Genomic DNA, 22,931 nt, shown 5'->3' on the forward strand with positions numbered 1-22,931 from the left:
ATAGAATTCAAGGAGGGAGTCCGGCAGATCTGCCGAGTTGGAGTTGAAGGCATAAATCTACACTCTAACTTTCATATTGTAAGCAATGAGGCATCTTGGAGAAGGCAGAAAGAAAGAAAGAAATTGTGCCAGGAGCTGTAAAGCAGCTGTGAACTAGGAGAAAAGAGTTTTAGAAACCAGGCTCAAGTTCAAAACTTACAGACCTTACAAGAAGCTGATAAAAAGTTTGCAGTTAGTCCCAAAAAAGTGGATAACCATCAAGAATTTGATAAATTGTCAAAGACTTCTTGGAGAAGGTATGAATCATAGTGGAAAAGGTACGCATTGATTGGGGAATTTAGTCTAAAATATCTGTTGGTTGAGTTTTTTGATGTAAAGTAGAAGCAATTACCTATGATCCTGTTTATTAATAGGCTTGCTTTACTTGATCCTTGTATAGTAAAATCCAATTGTTTTGAAATAGTTGCTTTTTGCAAACAAATACTTTTTGTTAAATTGTCTAATGTTTGATTATCTCTAAATGTTAATGGACTCTAGGGTGATTGTAAAAACAATTTCATAAAACAACAGCTATCACTTGTGGTCGGAAGGGAGTAGCTTGGAAGCCCATCGTACAAAATTTATTCTTGAATCACTCACGTTTTTAGAACATTTGCTACAAGTCGACCATAGGCAGCTCCACAAAGAAGCGAGGGCACGAAAAGCCCACTGGGGACCGACACACCATATGTCCAGCAGGCCAGAAGAAAATACAGAACAAAGAAAATGCTCAGAGTGACTGGACTGAAGGTTCCTGGAGAGACAAGAACAGTAAAACAGCTCAAACAATAAAATCCATCAGCAGGTGCAATAGTTTTGCCAAAATCATAGGCACAGTATATCTCGAGAAAAGCAGGCTGATCTGACTCATCAATCTCTGTTGTAGTTCAAATATACTTAACCAATTAGAATATTATACCAATTTTAATTGCCTATATTACCAAAAATTCTGGAATCTGTCCTCATAATTCGTGGCAAACCAAATTCATGACTCCAGCGAGTGAGGCCATTTAGCTGCTTGAGTCAGATTTTTCATTCACTTAGGTCATGACCCATCTGTATCTTAACTCCATCTATCTGCAGTGCTTCTGTAATATTCAATACAGCTGCCAAACAAAAGTCACCAATCTCAAATTTGCAATTAACCCCAGCCTCAGCAGCTTTGGAGGTGGGGTGTGATGAAAAAAATGTTGTACATTTCTACACTGCATGGAACTAGATCATAGAAACATAAAAAATAGAAGCAGTAGTAGTCCATTCTGCCTTTCAGGTCTGTTCTGCCATTCAATATGATCAGGGTTGATCATGCAACTCAGTACCCTGATACTGCTTTCTCCTCATAACCTTTGATCCCTTTAGCCCCAAGAACAATATCTAACTCCTTCTTGAAAACATTCAATGTTTTGGTTCATAGGCTCTGGGTGAAGGAATTTCTCCTCATCTCAACATGAAAGAACCCACCCCATATCCTTAAATCATGGCCCCTGGTTCTGGACTCTCCACTAAGCAGGAACATCTTTCCTGAATTTATCCTGTCTAGTCCTGCTAGAATTATAAGTTTGCATGAGATTCCGCACCCCCGTCACACCCCGCTTCTTCCAAACCCCACTGTGTACAGTCATAACCAATCTAGTCTCTCTTCACACATCAGTCCAGTAAACCTCTGTTACACTCCCTCCATAGCCAGAACGTGTCCTCAGATAAGGAGATCAAAACTGCACACAATATTCCACTTGTGTCTCACCAAGGCCCTTGCAATGACATCCCTACTCCTGTACTTCAATCATTTCACTAAGACCACCAATAAAAACATTTGCCTTCTTCACCACCTGTTGCACCCCATATTTACTTTCAGAGAGCAGTGTACAAGGACACCCAGGTCTTACTGCATCTCCCCCTTTCCCAATCTATTGCATTCAGATAATAATCTGCCTTAATGACTTGCTATCAAACTGGATAATCTCACATTCATATACTTCATGCATTTGCCTACTCTCAACTTTTCAAAATCACATCGAACCATCTCTGCATCATCCTCACAGTTCACCCTCCCACCCAGCTGCATCATCTGTAATCTTGGGAGATATTGGATTTAGTTCCCTCATCCAAATCATTAATATTGATTGTGAATTACTGGCGTCCAAGCACTGATCACTGGGATACCTGACTAGTCACTGCTCTCCATTCGGAAAAAGACCTGTTTATTCATACTGTCTCCTATCTGCCAACCACTCTATCCACATCAGTATACTAACCCAATCCCATGTGCTTTAGTTTTATATGCTAATCTCATTTGTAGAACCCTGTCAAAAGCCTTTTAGAAGTCCAAGAAAACCATATCCAATGGCTCACCTATCAACTCTACCAGTTACATCCTCAAAAAATCCACTAGATTTGTCAAGCATGATTTCCCTTTCATAAATCCATGCTGTATCTGTCCAATCCATCACTGATTTGATATCTTTTATAACAGACTCTAGCATTTTCCCCATTGCTGATGTCAGGCTAACCAGTCTATAATTCTGTTTCCTCTCTACCTCCCTTTTTAAATAGTGGGGTTATATTAGCTAGCCCCCATAGGAACTATATGAGAATCTTGAAGGATGACCACGAATGCATTTCTGGAGCCACTTTCTTAAATAGATTTTCAGGCCAATAAGACCTGAAGACAAAAGGAACAGAATTAGGCCATTTGGCCCATTGAGTCAGCTCCGCCATTCGATCATGGCTGATACGTTTTCTCAATCCCATTCTCCTGCCTTCTACCCATTACCCTTTTCCCCCTTACTAATCAAGAACCTATCTATCTATCTCGGTCTTAAATACACGCAATGACTTGGCCTCCACAATCATCTGCAGCCATGAGTTAATCAGCCTCTGGCTGAAGATATTCCTCCTTTACTCAGTTCTAAAGGGCCATCCCTTCACTCTGAAGCCATGCCCTCAGGTCCTGGTCTCTCCTACTAGTGGAAACACCTTCTCCACATCCACTCTATCCAGATCTCTCAATATTCTGTAAGTTTCAATCAGATTCCCCACTCATCTTTCTAGAATCCATTGAGTACGGACCCAGAGTCCTCAACCGCTTCTCATATGACAAGCCATTAATCACCAGGTTCATTCTTGTAAACCTCTTCTGGACCCCGTCCAATGCCGTAGATACATAGCCCAAACTGCTCACGATATTCCAAGCGCAGACTGACCACAGCCTATACAACCTCAGCAGTATATTACTGCTCTTGTATTCTAGCCCTCTAGAAATGAATGCTAACATTGCATTTGCCTTCATATCTGCCAACTGAGCCCACATGTTAATTAACCTTAAGTCCCTTTGTGCTTCAAATTTCCTAAATCCTACCCCATTCAGAAAATGGTCTACACCTCTTTCTTCCTACCAAAGTGCATAACCTCATACTTTCTCACATTTTATTCTATCTGCCACTTCTTTGCCCGTTCTCCAGCCTGTCCAAGTCTTTCTGCAGCTTCCCAACTTCAATACTACCTGCCCCATCGACTATATTTGTGTCATCGCAAACTTAGCAGCAACGCCCTCAGTTTCTTTGTCCAGGTCAGTAACGTATAATATGAACAGTTGTGGTCCCAATACTGACCCCCTGTGGAACTCCACTAGTCACCGGCTGCCATTCCCACTCTCTGCCTTCAACCAGTCAGCCAATCCCCTATCCATGCCAGTATCCTGTCTCTAACACCACGGGCTCTTATCCTGTTTAGCAGCCTCCTGTGTGGCACCTTATCAAAGGCATTCTGGAAATCCAAATAGATCACATCCACTGACTTTGTTCAACTTGCTCACTACTTCCTCAGAGAATTCTAACAGATTTGTCAGGCATGACCTCTCCTTGACAAAGCTGTGCTGACTCAGCCCTTTTTGACCATGCACCTCCGAGTCCTCCACAGTCTCATCCTTAATAATGGACTCTGAAATCTTAACAACCGAGGTCAGTTATAACTGAGAGCTTCTTGTCTTCTGCCTCTCTCCCCCTTCTTAAACAGCAGTGTTACACTAGCCATTTTCCATAACTCTAGGACACTTCCTGACTCCAGTGATTCCGGAAAGATCACCACCAATGCCTCTACAATTTCCTCACTTATGTCCTTCAGAACTCTGGGATGTAATCTACGTGGTTTGGGTGATTTAATCACCTTCAGACCTTTCAGCTGCCCTAGAATCTTCTCCTTAGTGATGGCCACTACACTCATCTCTGCCCCACGACTCTGGAAGTTCTGGTATGCTACTGGTGTCTGCCACTGTGAAAATTGATGCAAAGTACATATTCAGTTCCTCCACCATTTCTTTGTTACCCATTACTACTTCTCCAGCCTCATTTTAGGGTGGTTCAGCTTCCCCCTCTCTTACCTTTGAGATATCTAAAAGCAAAAACTCTTGCAATCTTCTTTTATATTTTCATTTTTCATCTTCTCCCCATTTTTTTTTAATTTATCCTCTGTTGGTTTTTAAAGGCTTCCTACTAATCTTCACTATATTGTAAAGTTTTTATTTCACTTTTATGCTGTCTCTGACTTCCCTTTTCAGATATGGTTGCCTCATCCTTCCCTTAGTATACTTTTGCCTTGGGATGAATTTCTACCGTGCCTCCTGAATTACCCCCATAAAATCCTGTTGTTGTTGTTGTTTCCTGCTAAGCTCCCCTTCCAATCAACTCTGGCCAGTTCCTCCCTCATGTCTTTGCAGTTACCTTCACTCAACTGTAATACTGCTACATCTGATTCAATCTTCTCCCTCTCAAACTGCAGGGTGAATTCTATCATATGATCACTGCCCTTAAGCTCCCTAATCAAGTCTGCCTCATTACACATCAAATCCAGAACTGCCTGTTCCCTCGTGGGCTCTACCACAAGATGCTCAAAAACAATCTTGCAGACATTCCACAAATTCCTTTTCTTGAGATCTGCTACGTGATTTTCCCAGGGCACCTGCATATTGAAGGCCCTCATGATTATTGTAATTGCGCCTTTCTTACATGCCATTTCTATCTCCTGAATTATTTTTTTCCCTTCGCAATTCCTCAACTTACCCACACAGACTCTATGCCGTCTATGCCTAGCACTTCTTGCTATCGATTTAATTTCATTTCTTACTAACAAAGCAACCCCACCCGCTCTGCCCATCTGTCTGTCCTTTCATACAGCACATATCCTTGGATATTTAGTTCCTAGCCCAGAGCCCTTTACAGTCCCGTGATATCCACAACATCATACCTGCCAATTTCAATCTGCGCTACAATCTCATTTACCTTGTTTCATATACTGCATGCATTTAAGTGCAACACTCTCAGACCTAGGCCCTAAAGATTACCAGTCTTTAATCCCTTCAATTACCATTTCCAAATTGATAGTGATCTCCTTCAGTTCCTCGCTCTCACCAGATCCTGTGTTCCCCCACATTTATAGGACATTATTTGTGTCCTCCTTTGTGAAAATACAGCCAAAATTTAATTAGTCTTTAATTGTATTGTCTCTTTGTTCCACATTATAACTTCTTGTTTCTGACTGTATGGGGCCAACATGTAATTTAGCTAATCTTTTTCTCTTCACGTTTCTATAGAAGCTATTACAGTCAGTTTGTATGTTCCCCACAAGCTTACTCTCATACTCTATTTTCTCCCTTTTAATCAACTCCATTGTCTTCCTTTGCTGAAGTCTAATCTGCTCCAAATCTCAGGTCTGCTGCATTTTTTAAGCCAAATGGGATGCCCTTCGTCAACTAGTACTCTAATTTCCCTTGTTAACTACAATCAGGTCACCTTTTCAGGTTTATTTTTGCGTCAGACAAGAATGATCAATTGCTGCAGTTCCTCCATGCAGACTTTAAATGTTTACCATTGCCTAGCCACTATCATCCCTTTATGTATCACACCCCAATTTGTCCTAGCCAGCTTGCCCCTCGTATCAGTGTTCAGGTCCCTAGTCTCAGAATGAACTACATCACTTTTCATTTTAATGCAGAATTCTATCACAGTACAGTCTTTCTTCCGCTAGGGCCTTGCACAGCTAGAATTCCAATTATTCCTTTCTGATTACACAATACCCAGTCTAGAATGGCCTGTTCTCGGAACGGTTCCTCAATTTATTGCCCCAGAAATCTATCCATGTATGCTCCAGGAACTCCTGTTCTATGGTATTGTTACTGATTTGATTTGCCCAATCTATATGCAGGTTAAAGTTGCCTATTTTCACAAGTGCACCTTTATGACTTGCACCTCTAGTTTCCTATGTAACGCTTTCCCACCACCACTACAATTGACAGGTGTACATACATCTTCCATTGTTGTCTTCTGCCCATCCGTGTTGGACTCCAGTGAATGGTGATTATCTGCAGCACCAGGTACCTGGATACACTCTAACATGGGATTGTGAGGAGGGGAACAGAGATTTACCGTATGCAAAGGGAATGAATGCAATAGGAACGGAGGAAGGAGAATGAACAGTAAACAATTGTGGTCTATACCAGTACTAATGACATATGTGGAAAGGAGGTGATCCTGCAGTCAGAATTTAGGGAGCAAGGCAGGACATTAGCAGGCAGGACCAGAAAACTAGCAAGCTCCAGATTATGGAAGTAATGTTAAATTTATGTAAAACACTGGTTCAGCCTCAAGGGGAACTACAGGAAGAATATTTCAGGAAGAATATTAATGCATTAGAGAGTATATGGAAAAGGTTCATGAAAATGGTCCCAAGAATGAGGAATTTCAGTTACAGAGATAGATTGGAGAAATTGTGATTACGTTACATGAAGACATGGTTGAGAGAAGCTTCAATGGAGGTATTCAAAATCATGTGGGGTCTGGACAGAGTAGATAAGAAACTGCATTAATGGAAGAATCCAATGCCAAATTGAAGGTAACTGCCAAAAAAAGGCAAGATGACATGAGAAAAAGCTTTATCATGCAGCAAGCTTTTGAGATCTGGAATACACTGTCTGAAAGTATGGTGGGGGCAAGTAAAATGGAGACATTCAAGAGGGAATTGGATTACTATCTGAAAAAGGGAACATGCAGGGCTACTTGGGGAAAGCAGGGCAATGGGACCATATGAAACTGTTCAAAGAGCCAGTGCAGGCACAAAGGGGCAGGTGGCCACCTTCTGTGCTATAACCAATCTACGATTCTATCCTATGGACCGACCTATTGTGACTCACCATCCTGGTGGAAGAGTTGAAGAATGGCAGTCTCTTGGGGGTTGAAGAAAAGCGTGGCCATGTCATTGTAGGTTTGGTTAGGACAGAAGAAGGTCTTGATGCTGGAATTTACAGTCCGCTCAGAAAGCTGAGGGGACAAAAGCAAAATATAATAAAACACACTGCTGTGACAAGATTAAAGTTGTAAGTCAGAGAACAGCAGCTCTTGAATTTGAACCAACAGCCCAACCCTGTCAGATATCCATTTATAACAATGTTTCACTCAAAGAGTGAAATGAGACAAAGTCTCTAACTACCAGGGATGGCTGGAATAAGCTGATCTCATACCTCCACAATGACACACAGCAAAGCATTTAAAGGGCAAGCACATGCAAAGCTTACTGAATTTGACCACTTAGGACATATTTGCAAGTCTCAATTTCGTGCAAAGGAATTTAATTGTTAACAGGATTTATTTTGACAAAGCTCAAAAGATGCTAGATTTTGGAAATTTACAAATGGACCAAGTTAATTTTTAAAATTGAACAAAATGATCAACGCTCAAAGTTTCAAAGCCTTTATGGAGATTATGAAAGCCCGAGTGGCACACTCACTTGTAGTGCTGTGTTATTGCTATGCTGTTGCGAAGGGATGTCACGACATTCTCCTAGGGTCATGGAGGCTATAAATACGACCATTGTTGTCACCATAGCAACCAGTAGACTCTCCAGAATCCTGAGGTCAGGTGGATAGACAGAAGTAAACCCTTATGACATTACAATTAAAATGCAAGATGAACGGACACAATGAGTCACACTGTTGCCTGCAGTTTACACCCAAAAATTGTGGCATTTACATCACTGAACTGAATGTGAGGTGATATCCAGGAAATAACAGCTACACCCAACTCCCAGTGAAGGATGCACAACTGTCAACCTTAGACAGGAGTAGTTTGAGGACTGCTATTGCAATCTTGAGGCAAGGGTGGGATGGGGCTGAAGAAAATTAGTCAGAGCTTCCAGCGATGCAAGCTGGAGGAGAAGTTCAAACATTTGTTGAGGCCAGGATTGAAATCAGCTGTAATGCCTCATCTTGGGTAGCCTGCTGACTGTCAATGAAGCACTCAGAAGCAAAGGTAGTTAAAATGACTTACGAAACAGTACCTCCACAAGTACAGAAAAGAGGGCAAGAAATATAGGGTAGTAAGCTTAGAAAAATTGGGATGATGATCAAAGTTTAAGATGTGAATGTGGTGAGTTCAAGATGCTCTATCTTCTTTACTTACCGGACAAACTTGGCCTTAGGGTGCACGTTGCGCATGCGGTACTTCGCAAGCCTCCTATTCAGACAATTAAACATTGCTCCCAAGAGTCCACCAATCACACCCATTAAGATGAAGAAGGCCAGGTCCACTGCTGTCCACAAATGACACTTCTTGTCTCCATCTGCACACTAATACAAAATGCCATCAGCAACCACTTCAGCACAAGCTGGAACCAATGGAATGAAACACACAGATCCCACCTGACAGTTCATGAGGCACTAAACAGCTGGCCTACTCTAAGGGGCTCATCAAGTGGCCAAGTGTCAGTGCAGGACATGTTCGTCAGAAGTGTGCATGGGGCAACAGAGGATAAACAAACATTCTGGTCACAGGTCAGAGGGTACAGGACACCCTTTTGACAGATATCCCAATGAAGAGAATTTCCATCTGTTCAAAGGGTACCCGAACATCCAACTGGAAGACCAGAGGGTGGGTTAGTTTAGTGACTTGGCACCTTGATTGTGCAGCACTCCCTCAGGACTAGGACTTGAACCCACAACTTTGACTCAAATGCAGATCGCCATCCATAAGCTTTATCAGCTTTAATAGATGTATGTTTTCAAACAATAAGAAAGGTTATTTATAATTTTGGTGCAACTGAACTGTAATTAATGAATCAGTGAAAATTCAGAACAAAAAACCTAACTCATTTTGTCAGTCGAGGGAACAGATATCAGGTGTGGCTCAGTTGGTAGCACTCTTGCCCAATTGAGGTGGTTGCAGATTCAACTCCTACTGTAGAGACTTGAGCACAAATATCTCAGCTGGCACTCCAGTTCACTCCAAAGGAGGGAATATGCTTGCAATGAAATATTTACTGAGATTCCACAGAACCTCTCAGGTGAATATAAAAGATCCCACTGCACTATTTTGGAGAAGGGAAGATATCTTGCGTGCCTTGGCCAATACTTATCCCTTAAATAACATCACTAAAATAAAATTATCTGGTCATAATTCCATTGCAATTTTCAGGATCTTGTTCTGTGCAAACTGACTGCTAATTTCCTTCATTACAACAACGAAGTGCGTACTTGGTTAAAAAAAACACTTTGGGACACTCCAAAGATGAGAGTACAGATAAATGCAAACATTTGTCAACAACTTTTATCTCTGCCTATGAACATTAAATTTGTGACATTTCTCCTGGACTACATACATCCAAAACTATTTGCATTCAGGGCTCTCAGATGAGGTTGTGAAGGACATTGCTGAAAGCATCACCAGATCCACAGAATACCTTGAACTCGCCAAAGTTGAGCAATCCAGGTAGCTGGAAGGAACCCCAGCTCCCATAACGGATACCCGAGCGGAAGAGGTTCAATGTGAATGCAGCAGACATTGAGCAGAAGAGCTGAAAAAGAGTAGAGCAGAAATCAAAGGACAGAACTGCACACCAACAGTCAACCAGCCCAACCCGATACAATACTGCCCACACAGCAACATCTGCCAAAACCAACTGCCACACCAATTCCACCAGAGCTTCTCAAACAACTGTATTGCTCCAAACCCAATACCAAACCAAACCTCAACCAAACTACTGCATTGTCCATACATAACCCCAACCCAGCCAAAGACCAATGCACTAAAAAACAGCCTCAGTCAGACAAAATACCGCACCAGCCCAAAACACAGATTGTTTCCCTCGATGCTTGTAGTTCATGCACACTCACCACTTTCCACGTTAGCGCCTGGTTCCAGAATGAGGATCCCTCCTCCAAACTGAATAACGTCCCTCCGATTGGAGCCCCGAATGCTGCTGCAACCCCCGCCGCCGCGCCTGCTGACACAAAATCCCGTTTGTCCCTGTGAACACCAACAGACCCTTTCAATCACAGTATGATAAAATTCCTCTGTGAAAACCAAAACATGAAGACTCAACTGCTGAAATAAAACAAACCGACTTCATCTCCAAGGATTTCCAAAAATAAGCACCCAGCAACACGCAAGAATCCGAGTGTATATTGAACTTTCACATACAAAGGGGGGATTTGAGCATTTGCATTATCGGATAGAAATTTGTCACCAATCAATCTACAATTTAGATGTTTCCAGTTTTTGTCAGGGACAAGTTGGTAAGGCTACTCCTGAGGTGGAGTCAACATTTGATGCCTTCATGAGCTTATGTGTATCAAATTTTACAGCAGCTTTCAATTTAACAGCTGCAAACTATTTCCCAGGGCTCAGGAATCCCAATAGCTAAAGGGAGGGAACAGCAACTGGATCCAACGGGCAAGTACTTTTCCAGTGCCAGTGGGCCAGCAGGTGCTCATTCCACCCACCCACTCCCTCACCAGTGATGTCCCATGGTAACATTCTAATGTCACAATGCAAAATCAAACCTTCACCCCACCATCTGTGGCTGCAACTTTCCTTTGACGCACATACTCTGTCTGTTCATCTACCTCCTACCCGCTCCCTGCAGCTCCCTCCTTTCCTCTAAGATTCCCAGGACGCAATCTTGTTCCCACCCAATAACCAGTCTCTCAATGTTGGCTGATGACCGAAAAAGAGTGAAAAATTTTAAACGAGATACTGCCATTTTCAGAACGACTAAAGAATCATTTTTCCACATTTTGACCATTACACTTTGCTGCAAACATTCTGTCAAAAGATATTTCCCCCTTTCCCAATAAACAGAACTGGTAATTTTCATCAAGGTGCAAGGTAAAACCAAGTGCAGAATGTGGTATTGCACACTTCTCTTGGGTTAGTGGTGGTGGTGTAGGTGGGGTTCATACCAATGTCTCAAGGCTTCACATCAAACCTGGAATCAGAAAATGGTAGCATGTTTAAGGCTCTGCTGAGCGACTGATTCTTTTGGTCTCCAGCTGGAGAAAAGGTGTGTAATCTGCTCTCAAGCTCCTGCCATTGAGCTGCCACAGACTAAGCTCTTCCCTTTTACCTAACTGAGGCTCTGGCCACATCCATACCTTCAAAAAGGAGTTCACTACAGTGATGTGATTGTGATTTGTTAAGAAAACAAAGCTACCTCCACGAACACCATTTTCAGTTTGGTTTTTAAACAGAGTGTCAACTCTTCTGTGCTGACCACAGTGGCATTCTGCACTCTGTACTTATAGACAGCACAGACTGCACAGCAGAATTAACCGCATTTCACAGAACATCGCTAAAACTCTCTACAGACATGAAATCATGCTGTAAAGCGCTCTTTAAATGATTGCAGCCCCAATACGGATGACAACATGCATCAGATAGTTTTGCAACTCTGCCAGTTTAAAGTGACAGAAAAAATGTTAGTTATATTTCAGGAAAACCAGGATGTACAGTTCACAAATGATTCCTACCTGTCACTGCGGAAATATGGGAAGTTGAACTGGATCTTGTGGAAAGTGATGCTTTGGAACTATTCCAGAGAAGGCAAGAAAGCAAAGCAAGCATCAGACAAAAACTGAAACACTGCAAAATGTAAAAAAATCATTCCACTCCATAATCAACCTCCACCCCTGCTCCACTCTGCCTTGCCCACATCGCGAGAGTCATCAAGTCATACAGCACATAAACAGGCCCTTCAGCCCAACTCATCCATGCTGATCAGGTTTCCTCAACTGAATAGTCCCATTTGCCTGCATTTGGCCATATCCCTCTAAACCCTTCCTATCCATGTACCTGTCCAAATGTCTTTTAAATGTTGTAATTGTACCTGCCTCTACCACTTCCTCTAGCAGCTCATTCCATATGTGCACTATCCTGTGTGTAAAAGCATTGCCTCTCAGGTCCCTTTTAAATCTTTCACCTCTCACTTTAAACATATGCTATCTAGTTTTGGACTTCCCTAACTTAGGTGAATAGCCAAGGTCTTTTCCCTTACCTATGCCCCTCATAATTTTATAAACGTCTGGAAGATCATCCCTCAGTCTCCTACGCTCCAGGGGAAAAAAAAAAGTCCCAGCCTTTCCTTATAAGTCAAGCCTTCCAATTTTGGTAACATCCTTTAAATCCTTTTTGCACCCTTTCCAGTTTAATAACATCCTTCTGAAAGCAGGGCGACCAGCATTCTCAAAATTTGCTGACCCAATGTGATCCAGCTCTCCACATATCCACTCCAACCCACCCTGCAACCCATTTTTATTCTATAATCTACTTCACACACCTTGTCCTCCAGCCCACACACCACGACCCATACAGGCCATCCTGCCTGGTTTCAAACACACCCATAAAATCAGCCCTGCTGCGCATACCCCACTCTGCCTCACAGTCCACCCCAACCAACAAATCCTGTTGTGTCACAAAAACCCAGTTGCCCAGATTTCTTTGATTTTTGCATGTCTGTGCCAAATCAAAAACCTAAAAGACTTTACCTTTTTGTTTAATTAAACAATGTCACAAATTAAGCACTACTATACACAGCACTGAGTTTTTCAGAAGTCCACAACACTAAGATTCACAACTGACCAGATTCACAAACTCCAGAAAAATGAACATTCCATTGTGAATTGTTTTGAACCACATGGCTGCTGGCATTCTGAAGAATGGGTGGACTAACAACACATTTAAGAGTATTAACTTAGTTAAAGGCAAAAACAATGAAGACACTGATCTCATTTACTGACCCATCCTACTGTTATAGATTATTTGATGATGTGTTGTTGAGAACAACTGGATATAAGGGCAGCTTAGCCAAGACCAGTTAGCCAAACACAGAGCTGGCTCAGCACCATACTGAACCAGTTACCCAAGCAAACCAGAACCATGGCAATTTCCAACTAAGATAGAGTAATTTCAGGATAACATCTGGGAATATCTCCAAAGTGGGAAACTGGAACAGTGGTAGGACTTGGATTTGGGACTGGTGAGGTGAGAAAGGTGAGAAAGATGAGAAAGAATGATTTGGGTTTTTATCTTGTTTGATCGTAGAATCTCATTTGGAGGGTGACGGACAACACTAGGTAATTTAATTTCATGCACTTGTTTCCAACTCTCCATTAATCAATTTCCCACTGTTTAGCAACTGAACAAAAAGTCAAAAATAATGAATTTGGAGGCACATATGATAAAGTGATACATCCGAAACACATTATAAATAGGTGTTGGTGCATGCCATTACACCTGGCTCCAATTACTCACCTGAGGAAGACCTGCTCCCACCACTGCTCCACTGTGAATCATTGGACCTTCCTTACCTACAAATAATCCTAGGAAACAAAATGTGCATCAGACATTGCTTGGAACAGCCGAACAGCCAAACAGCACAGCACAGCACTCAACGAATAAATTTTTGCCCAATGGTAAGGAAAAGGTCTTACACCATTAAAGTGAATCAGCTGAAACTACAAAAGGACAAGGTGGCCCTCTCAGAGTCAGAAAATCTAAGAAATATTGCTTCAGCTACACTCTAGGGGCTCTCAGCAATTTAGAACTTTGCATTTACACACAACTTCCAGGTATGATAAAGCCATTGTATTTAATCATATGTCGGTGCTCCCTACCAGCAAGACATTAAGCAGTAAACTGGCATAATATCTTCTGAACATCAAAATGTACCTCAGGTTGAAAACAGTTCCCAATTCAGTTTACAGACAGAACACACAATGCACACAGTTCAGGGAATTATTATGGGACTGTAATTAAGTCATGCAGTATTTAAGGCAGTAGTTCACCACTAGCTTCTGAAGGCATTTAAGGACAGGCATTAAAGGCTGGCCTTGCTAGAAACACAGTCACTCCAAGAATTAATATATAAAGCAAAGAAAGTAAAACTCTATTAGAACTTGTTGACTCACTATGTGATCCTCCCATCATTTGCATACACTTGTCATTAAAATGAAGCCAATACCTTCATGGGTACAGCAATAAATAAAGTGCAGAAAACAGTGGGCAAAAAAGATGGGCCATCAACAGTGGGACAAGGTACAACCAAACAGGGCAAGACAGCACCAACTGTGCCTCATAGGATAACTGAGCACAGCAGAGAAACCAAAAGTATATTTATCATACTTTACTGACACTTGTAGCATCCTTTGTTAGAAGTCTGAGTTCCATTAGCATCAACTTAAGTAGGAGGAGGAAGAACTTATAGCCATTAGCACAGCAGCCTGCACATTATAAAGGTTGTGGATGTCAGTCAGGCAAAACAAAAGCATGTCAGATCCACAATAACACAATGGAAATAAAAGGTCTTTTAGGTCTGTTAAAGGCTTCCACTCAAAATGTCAAGCTGTCCTTATCTCAGATTCTGATCCATCGATACATATTTTCTGTATTGTTAAAGGTTACGCGTTGCTTCTGATTAAGCATATTTTCCTGAACATGCAACGAACACAGGAAAAAAAACCTCAAGTCGCCCCTTACCTCCAGCCACACAGAACAACACGCCCACTGCTTTACAGACCAGGGTCCGCAGTCTCACAATTCCAGGGATCTTTACCCCATTTAGATAACATTTGATTTCAGGAATTCCTGATCCAGCTGCAACTGGCTGAAACAATAACATATTTTTCAAAACATGATACTGTCCCCAACCCTGGCAGAACATAGATACAAGCAGCCTGATCCCTGTCACAGGAAACATTTTTTGTTTCTAGCAGGGAGACAGGCAATATGCAATTGACATCAGCTGTGCATGAGCTGAACAGCAGACACTGAATGCACTGCTCCATTGTCCAGAGACTCAACAGTGGGCACAAGGCATTGTACACCTTTGCTGCCTTAATAGTTGCTATTTTTTATTTAAAACACAAGTCAAATGTGATGCAACACACTTGCACTCTTACCTCAATCAAGACAAACAGACTAGCCAGGAAAACAAAACCCATGTTGAATGCAAGGAGCTCAAGGAGGGAGAGTGCAAGACATCCCCTCTCACTGCAATCGTCCACCGCTTCAAGAGGTAAAATTAGGGAAAATACACACAGCAAAGATAATAATCAAAAAAATCTTCAGGGTCACAGGTGCCATCATGCTCCTGACTTGTAGCTTTTGATAGGCTGTAGAGGTTTTGGGCAGTCAGAAAATAAGCCAATTTTATGGAGCTATGTTTAGACTTATCATGTCACTTTGGAGCACCGAGAGTAATTTTATTATGTCTCAGGTGCTATGCAAATATAAATTGAGATTATATATCTTCTAGTAACAATCCAATCAGTTTTACAAGGGCTTTCTGATGTCACATTTGGACAAACACAACCGTGCAATCAAACCCACCTCAACTTCCATTTTTTGTCCACATTTGGAATGAGGTCGAGAACAGTTGTCGTGATAGAGTACAAACTGCGCATCAACGTGAATATTACTCGTAACTAACTGGCATTTGATAACACTCTTTCACTTTGCTGCTCGGTAATTGAGAATAGGACGATGGGGCAGTAATTGGATAGAATAGATTCGTCCTTCTTTTTGTAAGGAGGACATATTAGGGTGATTTTCTACATTGTCACTTAGATGCCAGTAGAATGATCAGAACTCGTTCGGATTAGATTCCAGCCTGTAACTTCTGTTTGTCTGTCTATCTACATTCACATACATGGACACTTACCTCCTGTCATTTTCTGACATTATGACATTTTAAAGGATACATTTTCCAATGATTTGGTATTTGAGGTCTGAGAAGAGATGAACAAAGTAATCGATGAATAGTCCAACCTGAAAAAAGCAGAGTCAAACAATTATTAATTAATGATTAGTGTAATCTAATCATAAGTGGATTCTGATTGTTTATTAGCTGCATCTGAACACCCTTAAGCTCTTGACCCTCTGAAAGCTGTGTTTTTCTCCCCCCCCTCAATTTGTAGCATTCCTACAGGAGTCAGAAGACCATGCTTTCAAGTCTCGCCACAATACATTACCACAAAATCAATGCTAACAACTGCAGTTCCAAGGAAATATAGCTGTTTGGAGGTGCTGTCTTTCAAATGAGGTAAATTCTAAGAAAATACTGAAAATTTCAGTTAGTTCTCCAGATTCCTCCCTCAACCAACATCAGAGCACAAATTAATTGGTTATTCATCTCCATTATTTATGGTATCTTTCTGGGATTTATCACATTCATCTGCACTTCAAACTAATTGAAATGTATCAAACACTGACATTTCCCAAAATTTGACGGGCATAAGGTGCTCTATAAATGCACGTTCCTTGTCAACATCATATGACCCACCACAAGCCAGCAACCTTACCCAAAGTATCCCTCAAAAAGCCAGGTTCAATATGGAGGTCATGTTATCTTTCAGTCACACTGCATAGGGGCTTCAAACGTATCCTCAACTGTATACCAATACAGTTTAAATCAAAATGTAAAAACAAAGCACTTCAATGGGAATACATTTATACAGTAGAACTCAGATCATGTGCAAATCTGTATCTTAATTATGAAAATGATCAAATTCAAAGCAAGACCAATTTTTATTTTATTCACTTGTGGGACATGGGTGTAGCTAGCTTGCCAGCATTTATTGCCCATCTCTACTTACCCTTCAGAAAGTGGTGGTGAGCTATCTTCTTGAACCGCTGTAGTGAACGTGCTGTAGGTTGGCGCTCAATGCCCTTATGGCTTAGGGCGTGAATTCCCAGATTTTGACCCAGCAATTGTGAAGGAACAGCGATTTATTTCCAGGTCAGAAAGGTGAGTTACTTGGAGGGGAACATGCTGTTGGTGGCGTTCCCATGTATTGCCTGCCCTTGTCCTTCTAGTTGGGAGTGGTCGAGGGTTTGGAAGGCATTGTCAAAGGCAAGAGTGGAGTATTCTATCACACCCTACTTGTGCCTCGTAGTTGGTAGCCAGGCGATGCGGAGTCAGCAAATGAGTTACTCACTGCAGTATTGCCAGCCTCTGACCTGCTTCTCTCAAGATGAGTCCAGTTGAGTCCCTGGTCCATGGTAACCCCAAGGATGTTGATAGTGGGGTATTCAGTGATGGTAACACTACTGAATGTCAAGGGTGATGGTTAGATTGTCTCTGATTGGTGGTGATCATTGCCGGGCATTTATGTGGCACTAATGTCACTTGCCACTCGTCAGCCCAAGCCTGGATATTGTCCAGATCTTGTTGCATTTGAACAATGACTGCTTCGGTATCTCTGGAGTCATGAATGGTGCTGAAAATTTGCACAATCATTGGCAAAGATCCCCACTTCTGATTTTATGACGGAGGGAAAGTCATTGATAAGCAGCTGAAGATGGTTGGGCCAAGGACACTACCCTGGCATTTGAACCAAAGCTATAAATAAGGTCAGGAACTGATGGCCCTGGTGGAACCCAAACTGGGCATCACTGATTGCTGAGCAGGTGCTGCATGATACCACTGTTTATGAAATCTTTCACCACTTTACTGATAATCAAGAGTAGACTGTTGTGCTGGTGACTGGTCGGCTTGGATTTGCTCTGCTGTGTACATGACATACCTGGGCAATTTTCCACATTGTTGGGTGGATGCTAGTGTTGTAACTGTACTGGAATAGCTTGACTTGGGGAGTAGCAAGTTCTGGAGCTCCATGTACTGTTGCCAGAATATTGTCAGGGAGCATAGCCTTTGCAGTATCCAGAGGCTCTAGACGCTCCTTCATATCACATGGAGTAAATCAAACTGGCTGAAGACTGGTATCTGTGATGCTGGGCACCACTAGAGAAGGCTGAGATGGATCATCCACTCAGTACTTCTGGCTGAAGATTGCTGCGAATGCTTCAGCCTTATCTTTTGCACTGATGTGTTTGGCTCTTGATGGTCATGTTTGAATGGGGTATATGCCAGGCCATGCGGTTGCAGATTGTGGAATACAATTCTGCTGCTGTTGATGGCCCACAGCGCCTCAAGTCTTCAGCTGCTAAATCTGTTCGAAGATGGTCCCATTTAGTACAGCAGTAATGTCACACAACACAACGGAGGGTTTTCACAATGTGAAGGCGGAATTTCATCCGCAACAAGGACTACGCAGTGCTTACTCTTACCAACACTTCGAATCAGAATCCCTACAGTGTGGAAGCAGGACATTTGGCCCATCGAGTCCACACCGATCCACCCTCCTACCTAACCTCAAAACCCTGCATTTCCCATGGCTAATTCACCTAGCCTGCACATCCCTAGACACTACGGGCAATTTCGCAGTCATGACCAGATGCATCTGCAGCCAGCAGATTGGTATGGATGAGGACAAATATGTTTTCCCCATTTGTTGGTTCCCTCACCAACTGGCACATACCCAGTCTAACAGTTATGTCCTTTAGAACCTCACCAGCTCTATCAGTAGTGCTGCTGCCAAGCCACTCTTGACAGTAAACATTAAAATCCCTCACTCCTGAATGTATTTTGCATCCTTGCCACCCTCAGCACTTCCTCCAAATGTTGTTCAACATGGAGGAGTACGGATTCATCAGTCAACACAGGAGGTACATGGTAATCAGCAGGAGGTTTCCTTGCCCATGTTTAACCTGAAGCCATAGGTCTTCACGAGGTCCAAAGTCAATGTTTAGAACTCCCAGGGCAACTCATTGCTGACTGTATACCATCTTTCCCGCCTGTGGGACAGGACATATCCAAGGATGGTGAGTTTGTGTGAGTATGACTGTGTCAGGCTGCTGCTTGACTAATCTGAAACAGCTCTCCCAATTTTGACACTAGCCTCCAGATGTTCGCAAGGAGGACTTTGCAGGTCAACAGGGCTTCTTCTGCTATTGAATTCTCCAAAGCCTGGGTCGATGCCAGGTGATCCAAGCAATGTCATTTCTTTGTTGAAACAACTGAGAGGCTTGCAAGGCTATTTCAGACAGTATTTGAGAGTCAACCACATTGCTGTGGGTCTGGAGTCACATGTAGGCCAGGCCAGGTCAGGTGAGGTGAGGATGGCAGATTTCCTTCCCTGAAGGACATTAGTGAGCCAGATGGGCTTTTCTGACAATCGACAAGGGTTTCAATCATCAGAAGATTCCTAATTCCAGAAATTTTTATTGAATTCAACACCCACCATCTGCCATGGTGGGATTTGAACCTGGGTCCCCAGATTACTGGTTTAGTTTCCACATTAATAGTTTAGCAATAATACCATTGCCTCCACGTTATACATATGTAATACCTGTTTCCAGTTGATAACGCTTGCCAGGTTATGGGAAAACCCTACATGGCAACCCCACTATGATTCCAATGCCTGTTTCTGGGAAACCATTCAGCAAAGTGTTAGCAGACTTGAGGGCCCACTGCCCAAATCAAAAAAGGAGGCTACCAGTATATCCTTACTATCCATTTCGCAGAGGCTGTTCCCCTCAGAATCATATCGACCCTAACAATGGTGAGGGAATTTACCTAATTTTTCACCTAGTATGGGTTGCCCACCAAGATCCAGTCAGATCAGAGCTCAAATTTCAAGTTCATGAAGGGGAGCTCTTTAGAATGGAAGGTCACTCATACAGGAGGTCAGAGTTCAAGTCCAACCTGCTCAAAGGGTGTGTAATAATATCTCTGAACAGGTTGTGTAGAAAACATCCAGAATATAAGGATGAAGTCTCCATGTTAGATGACGCAGCAGAGTTCTACAAGCGACTCATGAGCCTGTCAAGTCTTTTTTTTTTATTATTCATTAATGGGATGAGGGTGTCGCTGGCCAGGCAACATTTATTGCCCATCCCTACTTGCCCAGAGGGCAGTTGAGAGTCAACCACATTGCTGTGGGTCTGGAGTCACATGTAGGTCAGACCAGGTAAGGATGGCTGTTTCCTGATGGATCAGGATGGTGAGCCGGATGGGTTTTTCTGACAATTGACAATGGATTCATGATCATCATTAGGTTCTTAATTCCAGATATTTTACTGAATTCAAATTCCACCATCATTTGAATGGCAATAATGCCGCACAACACAATGGAGGGCATTCACAATGTGAAGGCGGAATTTCATCTGCAACAAGGACTGTGCAGTAGTTACCCTTACCAAAACTTCGAATCATAGAATCCCTACAGTGTGGAAGCAGGCCATTCAGCCCATTGAGTCCACAACGACCCACCCCCTACCCTAACCTCAAAACCCTGCATTTCCCATGGCTAATTCACCTAGCCTGCACATCCCTGGACACTATGGGCGATTTGGCACAGTCACGACCAGATGCATCTGTGTGGGATTTGAACCTGGGTCTCTGGATTAACAGTCCAGCGATAATACCACTAGGCCATTGCTTCCCCTAATGTGGCCCAGGAACATTTGAAAATCTAACGAAAGGCAGCAAAACATGCCATGGAGCAAACATTTCAGCCAGGAGATTATGTGTTGGTGCTCCCACCAATATCAAATAAACACTCAAGGCCTGTTTGGTAGCCCAAACAGAGAATCAAAGAAGCTCAAGGGAATGAATTGCCCGATCACTTCCCCCCCACCCCCGATCCGGAGTCTCAAAGACTGCGTTATGTCAACATGATAAAGCAATACCACTGCCAAGAAGGGGGCAAATAGGTAACGATCTGCCCCACTGTTACCAACCAGGAGCATGAAAGTAGCAATGGGGATGAACTCAAGGAAGAAGTGAGTCAGGCTCTCAGGGAAGCTTCCCCCCCACCAACTACCAGGCTTGCCAAAATGGAAATACTAACAAATTTAGTCTCCTTATTCACCCAAGGTGCGGAACAGCAAGCAGACTTAACGACAGTGCTTACTGCATTCAAGGGGTTATGCGGATACAAACCAGGCTGCCCCACTCTAGCTCTACATATGTTTGGGAGGAGATTAAGTTGGTGCTGCAGCACCAACTTAAACAGACTAGCACCAGCTGTGCTCACACTCAAGCCAAACAGCTCCTCAAGGCTCTGCATGGATTACCGAAAAGTCAATACAGTGATCAAAGCTGACTCATACCTTAGGGATCTGAGGGGCAACTTTTCACACAGAGGGTGGCGCATGTACAGAATGAGTTGCCGGAGGCGGTAGTGGAGGCTGGTACAATTTCCAACATTTAAAAGGCATCAGGATGGGTACGTGAATAGGAAGAGTTGAGGGGAATATGGGCCAAAATGCTGGCAAACAGGACTAGGTTGATTTAGGTTATCCAGTCAGCATGGATGAGTTCGACCAAAGGGTCTGTTTTGTGCCGTACATCTCTATGACGCTATGATACCCCAGCTGGACAATTAAGATAGACAGGGTAGGTAAAGCAGCCTACACTACTAAGATCAATTTACTCGAAGTAATACTGGCAGGTTCCCTTGACTATCCGCGTAAAGGAACTCTTGCTGTCGTAACTCCAGATGGGTTATACCAGTGTCAAGTCAGGTCATTTGGACTTCAAAATGCCCCAACCACATTTCAAAGGTTAATGAACCAGATAGCGACATATTTATCTCATTGAAAAGACAACACCCTAGTGCACAGTGGTATCTGAGAAACAGGCTTAGAGCAACCAGAAGCCCTCTTTCAGAAAATACAGTCAGCTGACCTAGTAGTCAATCTCATAAAGAGTGGGTTTTATGAGTCCCAAGTGACCTAATTTGACAACATAAGTAGGCCAAAGGTCAAGTGTTGTCCAAGGCTGCAAAGGTAGAAGCAGCAGCTCAGTTCCCCATTCGCACAAAGTGGGAGAGTGTTTTTGTTTTATATATTTAATTCTTTTTCACATTTTGTAAGGAGATGAGGATGGATCTGACATTTTTCCTGAGGAGGGAGCATCATAATGACAAATTAGAACCAAAATACTATGGACAATTTTCAAACTTTTAATTCCAAAAACAGTGTTTCTCAAACAAAGACAGTCAAAGAGACACTGATGTTATTTCAGTGCTCTCTAGCAAAATCCTATGTAGGACCTACAGGATATTACACCAGTAGATTGTTAGGAAAATTTTAAACAGAAGGGGAGACAAGAAAGGAAGAGGTAACAAGGAGGCTGACTATCTCCTCGCCTCTTACAGATGTTTTTGTGTTTTGCCCTTCCAGAAAAATGGGTTAAAAACCTACGCCAACTGGGTTAATCTGTTAATCTGGGTTAAAGTACTAGTGTGCTGTGAAGATCACAGTCAAACAACCACCCACTGGTCACCCCTGCAATAATGTAAAAGGACTCTCTTGCTCTAAGTGCTAGAAGCCAGCTGGCTAGTTAGCCAGTCAAAAGGAAACAAGGCGACAGAATTACCATCTCACTGAGTGTGCCAGCCAGTCAACCATCGTCAAAAGAAAATAGGACAAAAGGATTTCGACCAACTGAAGAGCCAAAGATCTCTAAGTCAACCATTCAAGTATTAATAATCCATTATCTACTCTTCATAAACAATTTAAACAGACTGATACATATAACTTCTAACTTCTTTTCAACATTCACTTCTTATTCCTAATCTGTATATGTTTTAGATTAGAGATAGTAGGAACTGCCAATGCTGGAAAATCTGACACAACAAGGTGTAGAGCTGGATGAACACAGCAGGCCAAGCAGCATCAGAGGAGCAGGAAAGCTGACGTTGCGGGTCTAGACCCTTCTTCAGAAAA

General features: G+C 42.5%; 1 protein-coding gene and 1 long non-coding RNA gene across 4 annotated transcripts in view; one reads left to right on the plus strand and one right to left on the minus strand.

Annotated features, from left to right (window-relative positions):
- clcn6 (chloride channel 6) overlaps window positions 1–22,931 on the minus strand; it is a 97,289-nt gene that overhangs the window by 26,137 nt on the left and 48,221 nt on the right. For all 3 annotated transcript variants that reach the window (XM_048614960.1, XM_048614959.1, XM_020514217.2), the window contains 11 exons: window positions 16,058–16,124; window positions 15,257–15,363; window positions 14,835–14,961; window positions 13,611–13,678; window positions 11,831–11,889; window positions 10,196–10,328; window positions 9,763–9,876; window positions 8,487–8,653; window positions 7,816–7,936; window positions 7,223–7,349; window positions 640–793 (listed from right to left, as the gene is read on the minus strand). In XM_048614960.1, coding sequence (XP_048470917.1) covers window positions 640–793; window positions 7,223–7,349; window positions 7,816–7,936; window positions 8,487–8,653; window positions 9,763–9,876; window positions 10,196–10,328; window positions 11,831–11,889; window positions 13,611–13,678; window positions 14,835–14,961; window positions 15,257–15,363; window positions 16,058–16,124 — 1,244 coding nt within the window. The remainder of the gene's footprint in view (window positions 1–639; window positions 794–7,222; window positions 7,350–7,815; window positions 7,937–8,486; window positions 8,654–9,762; window positions 9,877–10,195; window positions 10,329–11,830; window positions 11,890–13,610; window positions 13,679–14,834; window positions 14,962–15,256; window positions 15,364–16,057; window positions 16,125–22,931) is intronic.
- The window catches only part of LOC125486638, a 26,309-nt gene continuing 3,378 nt past the window's right edge, over window positions 1–22,931 (plus strand). Inside the window, exon 1 of the long non-coding RNA XR_007265267.1 lies at window positions 1–317. This is a non-coding gene — a long non-coding RNA (uncharacterized LOC125486638). The remainder of the gene's footprint in view (window positions 318–22,931) is intronic.

This window comes from Rhincodon typus, chromosome 31 (assembly GCF_021869965.1).
Source record: "Rhincodon typus isolate 14 chromosome 31, sRhiTyp1.1, whole genome shotgun sequence".
NCBI lineage: Eukaryota > Metazoa > Chordata > Chondrichthyes > Orectolobiformes > Rhincodontidae > Rhincodon > Rhincodon typus.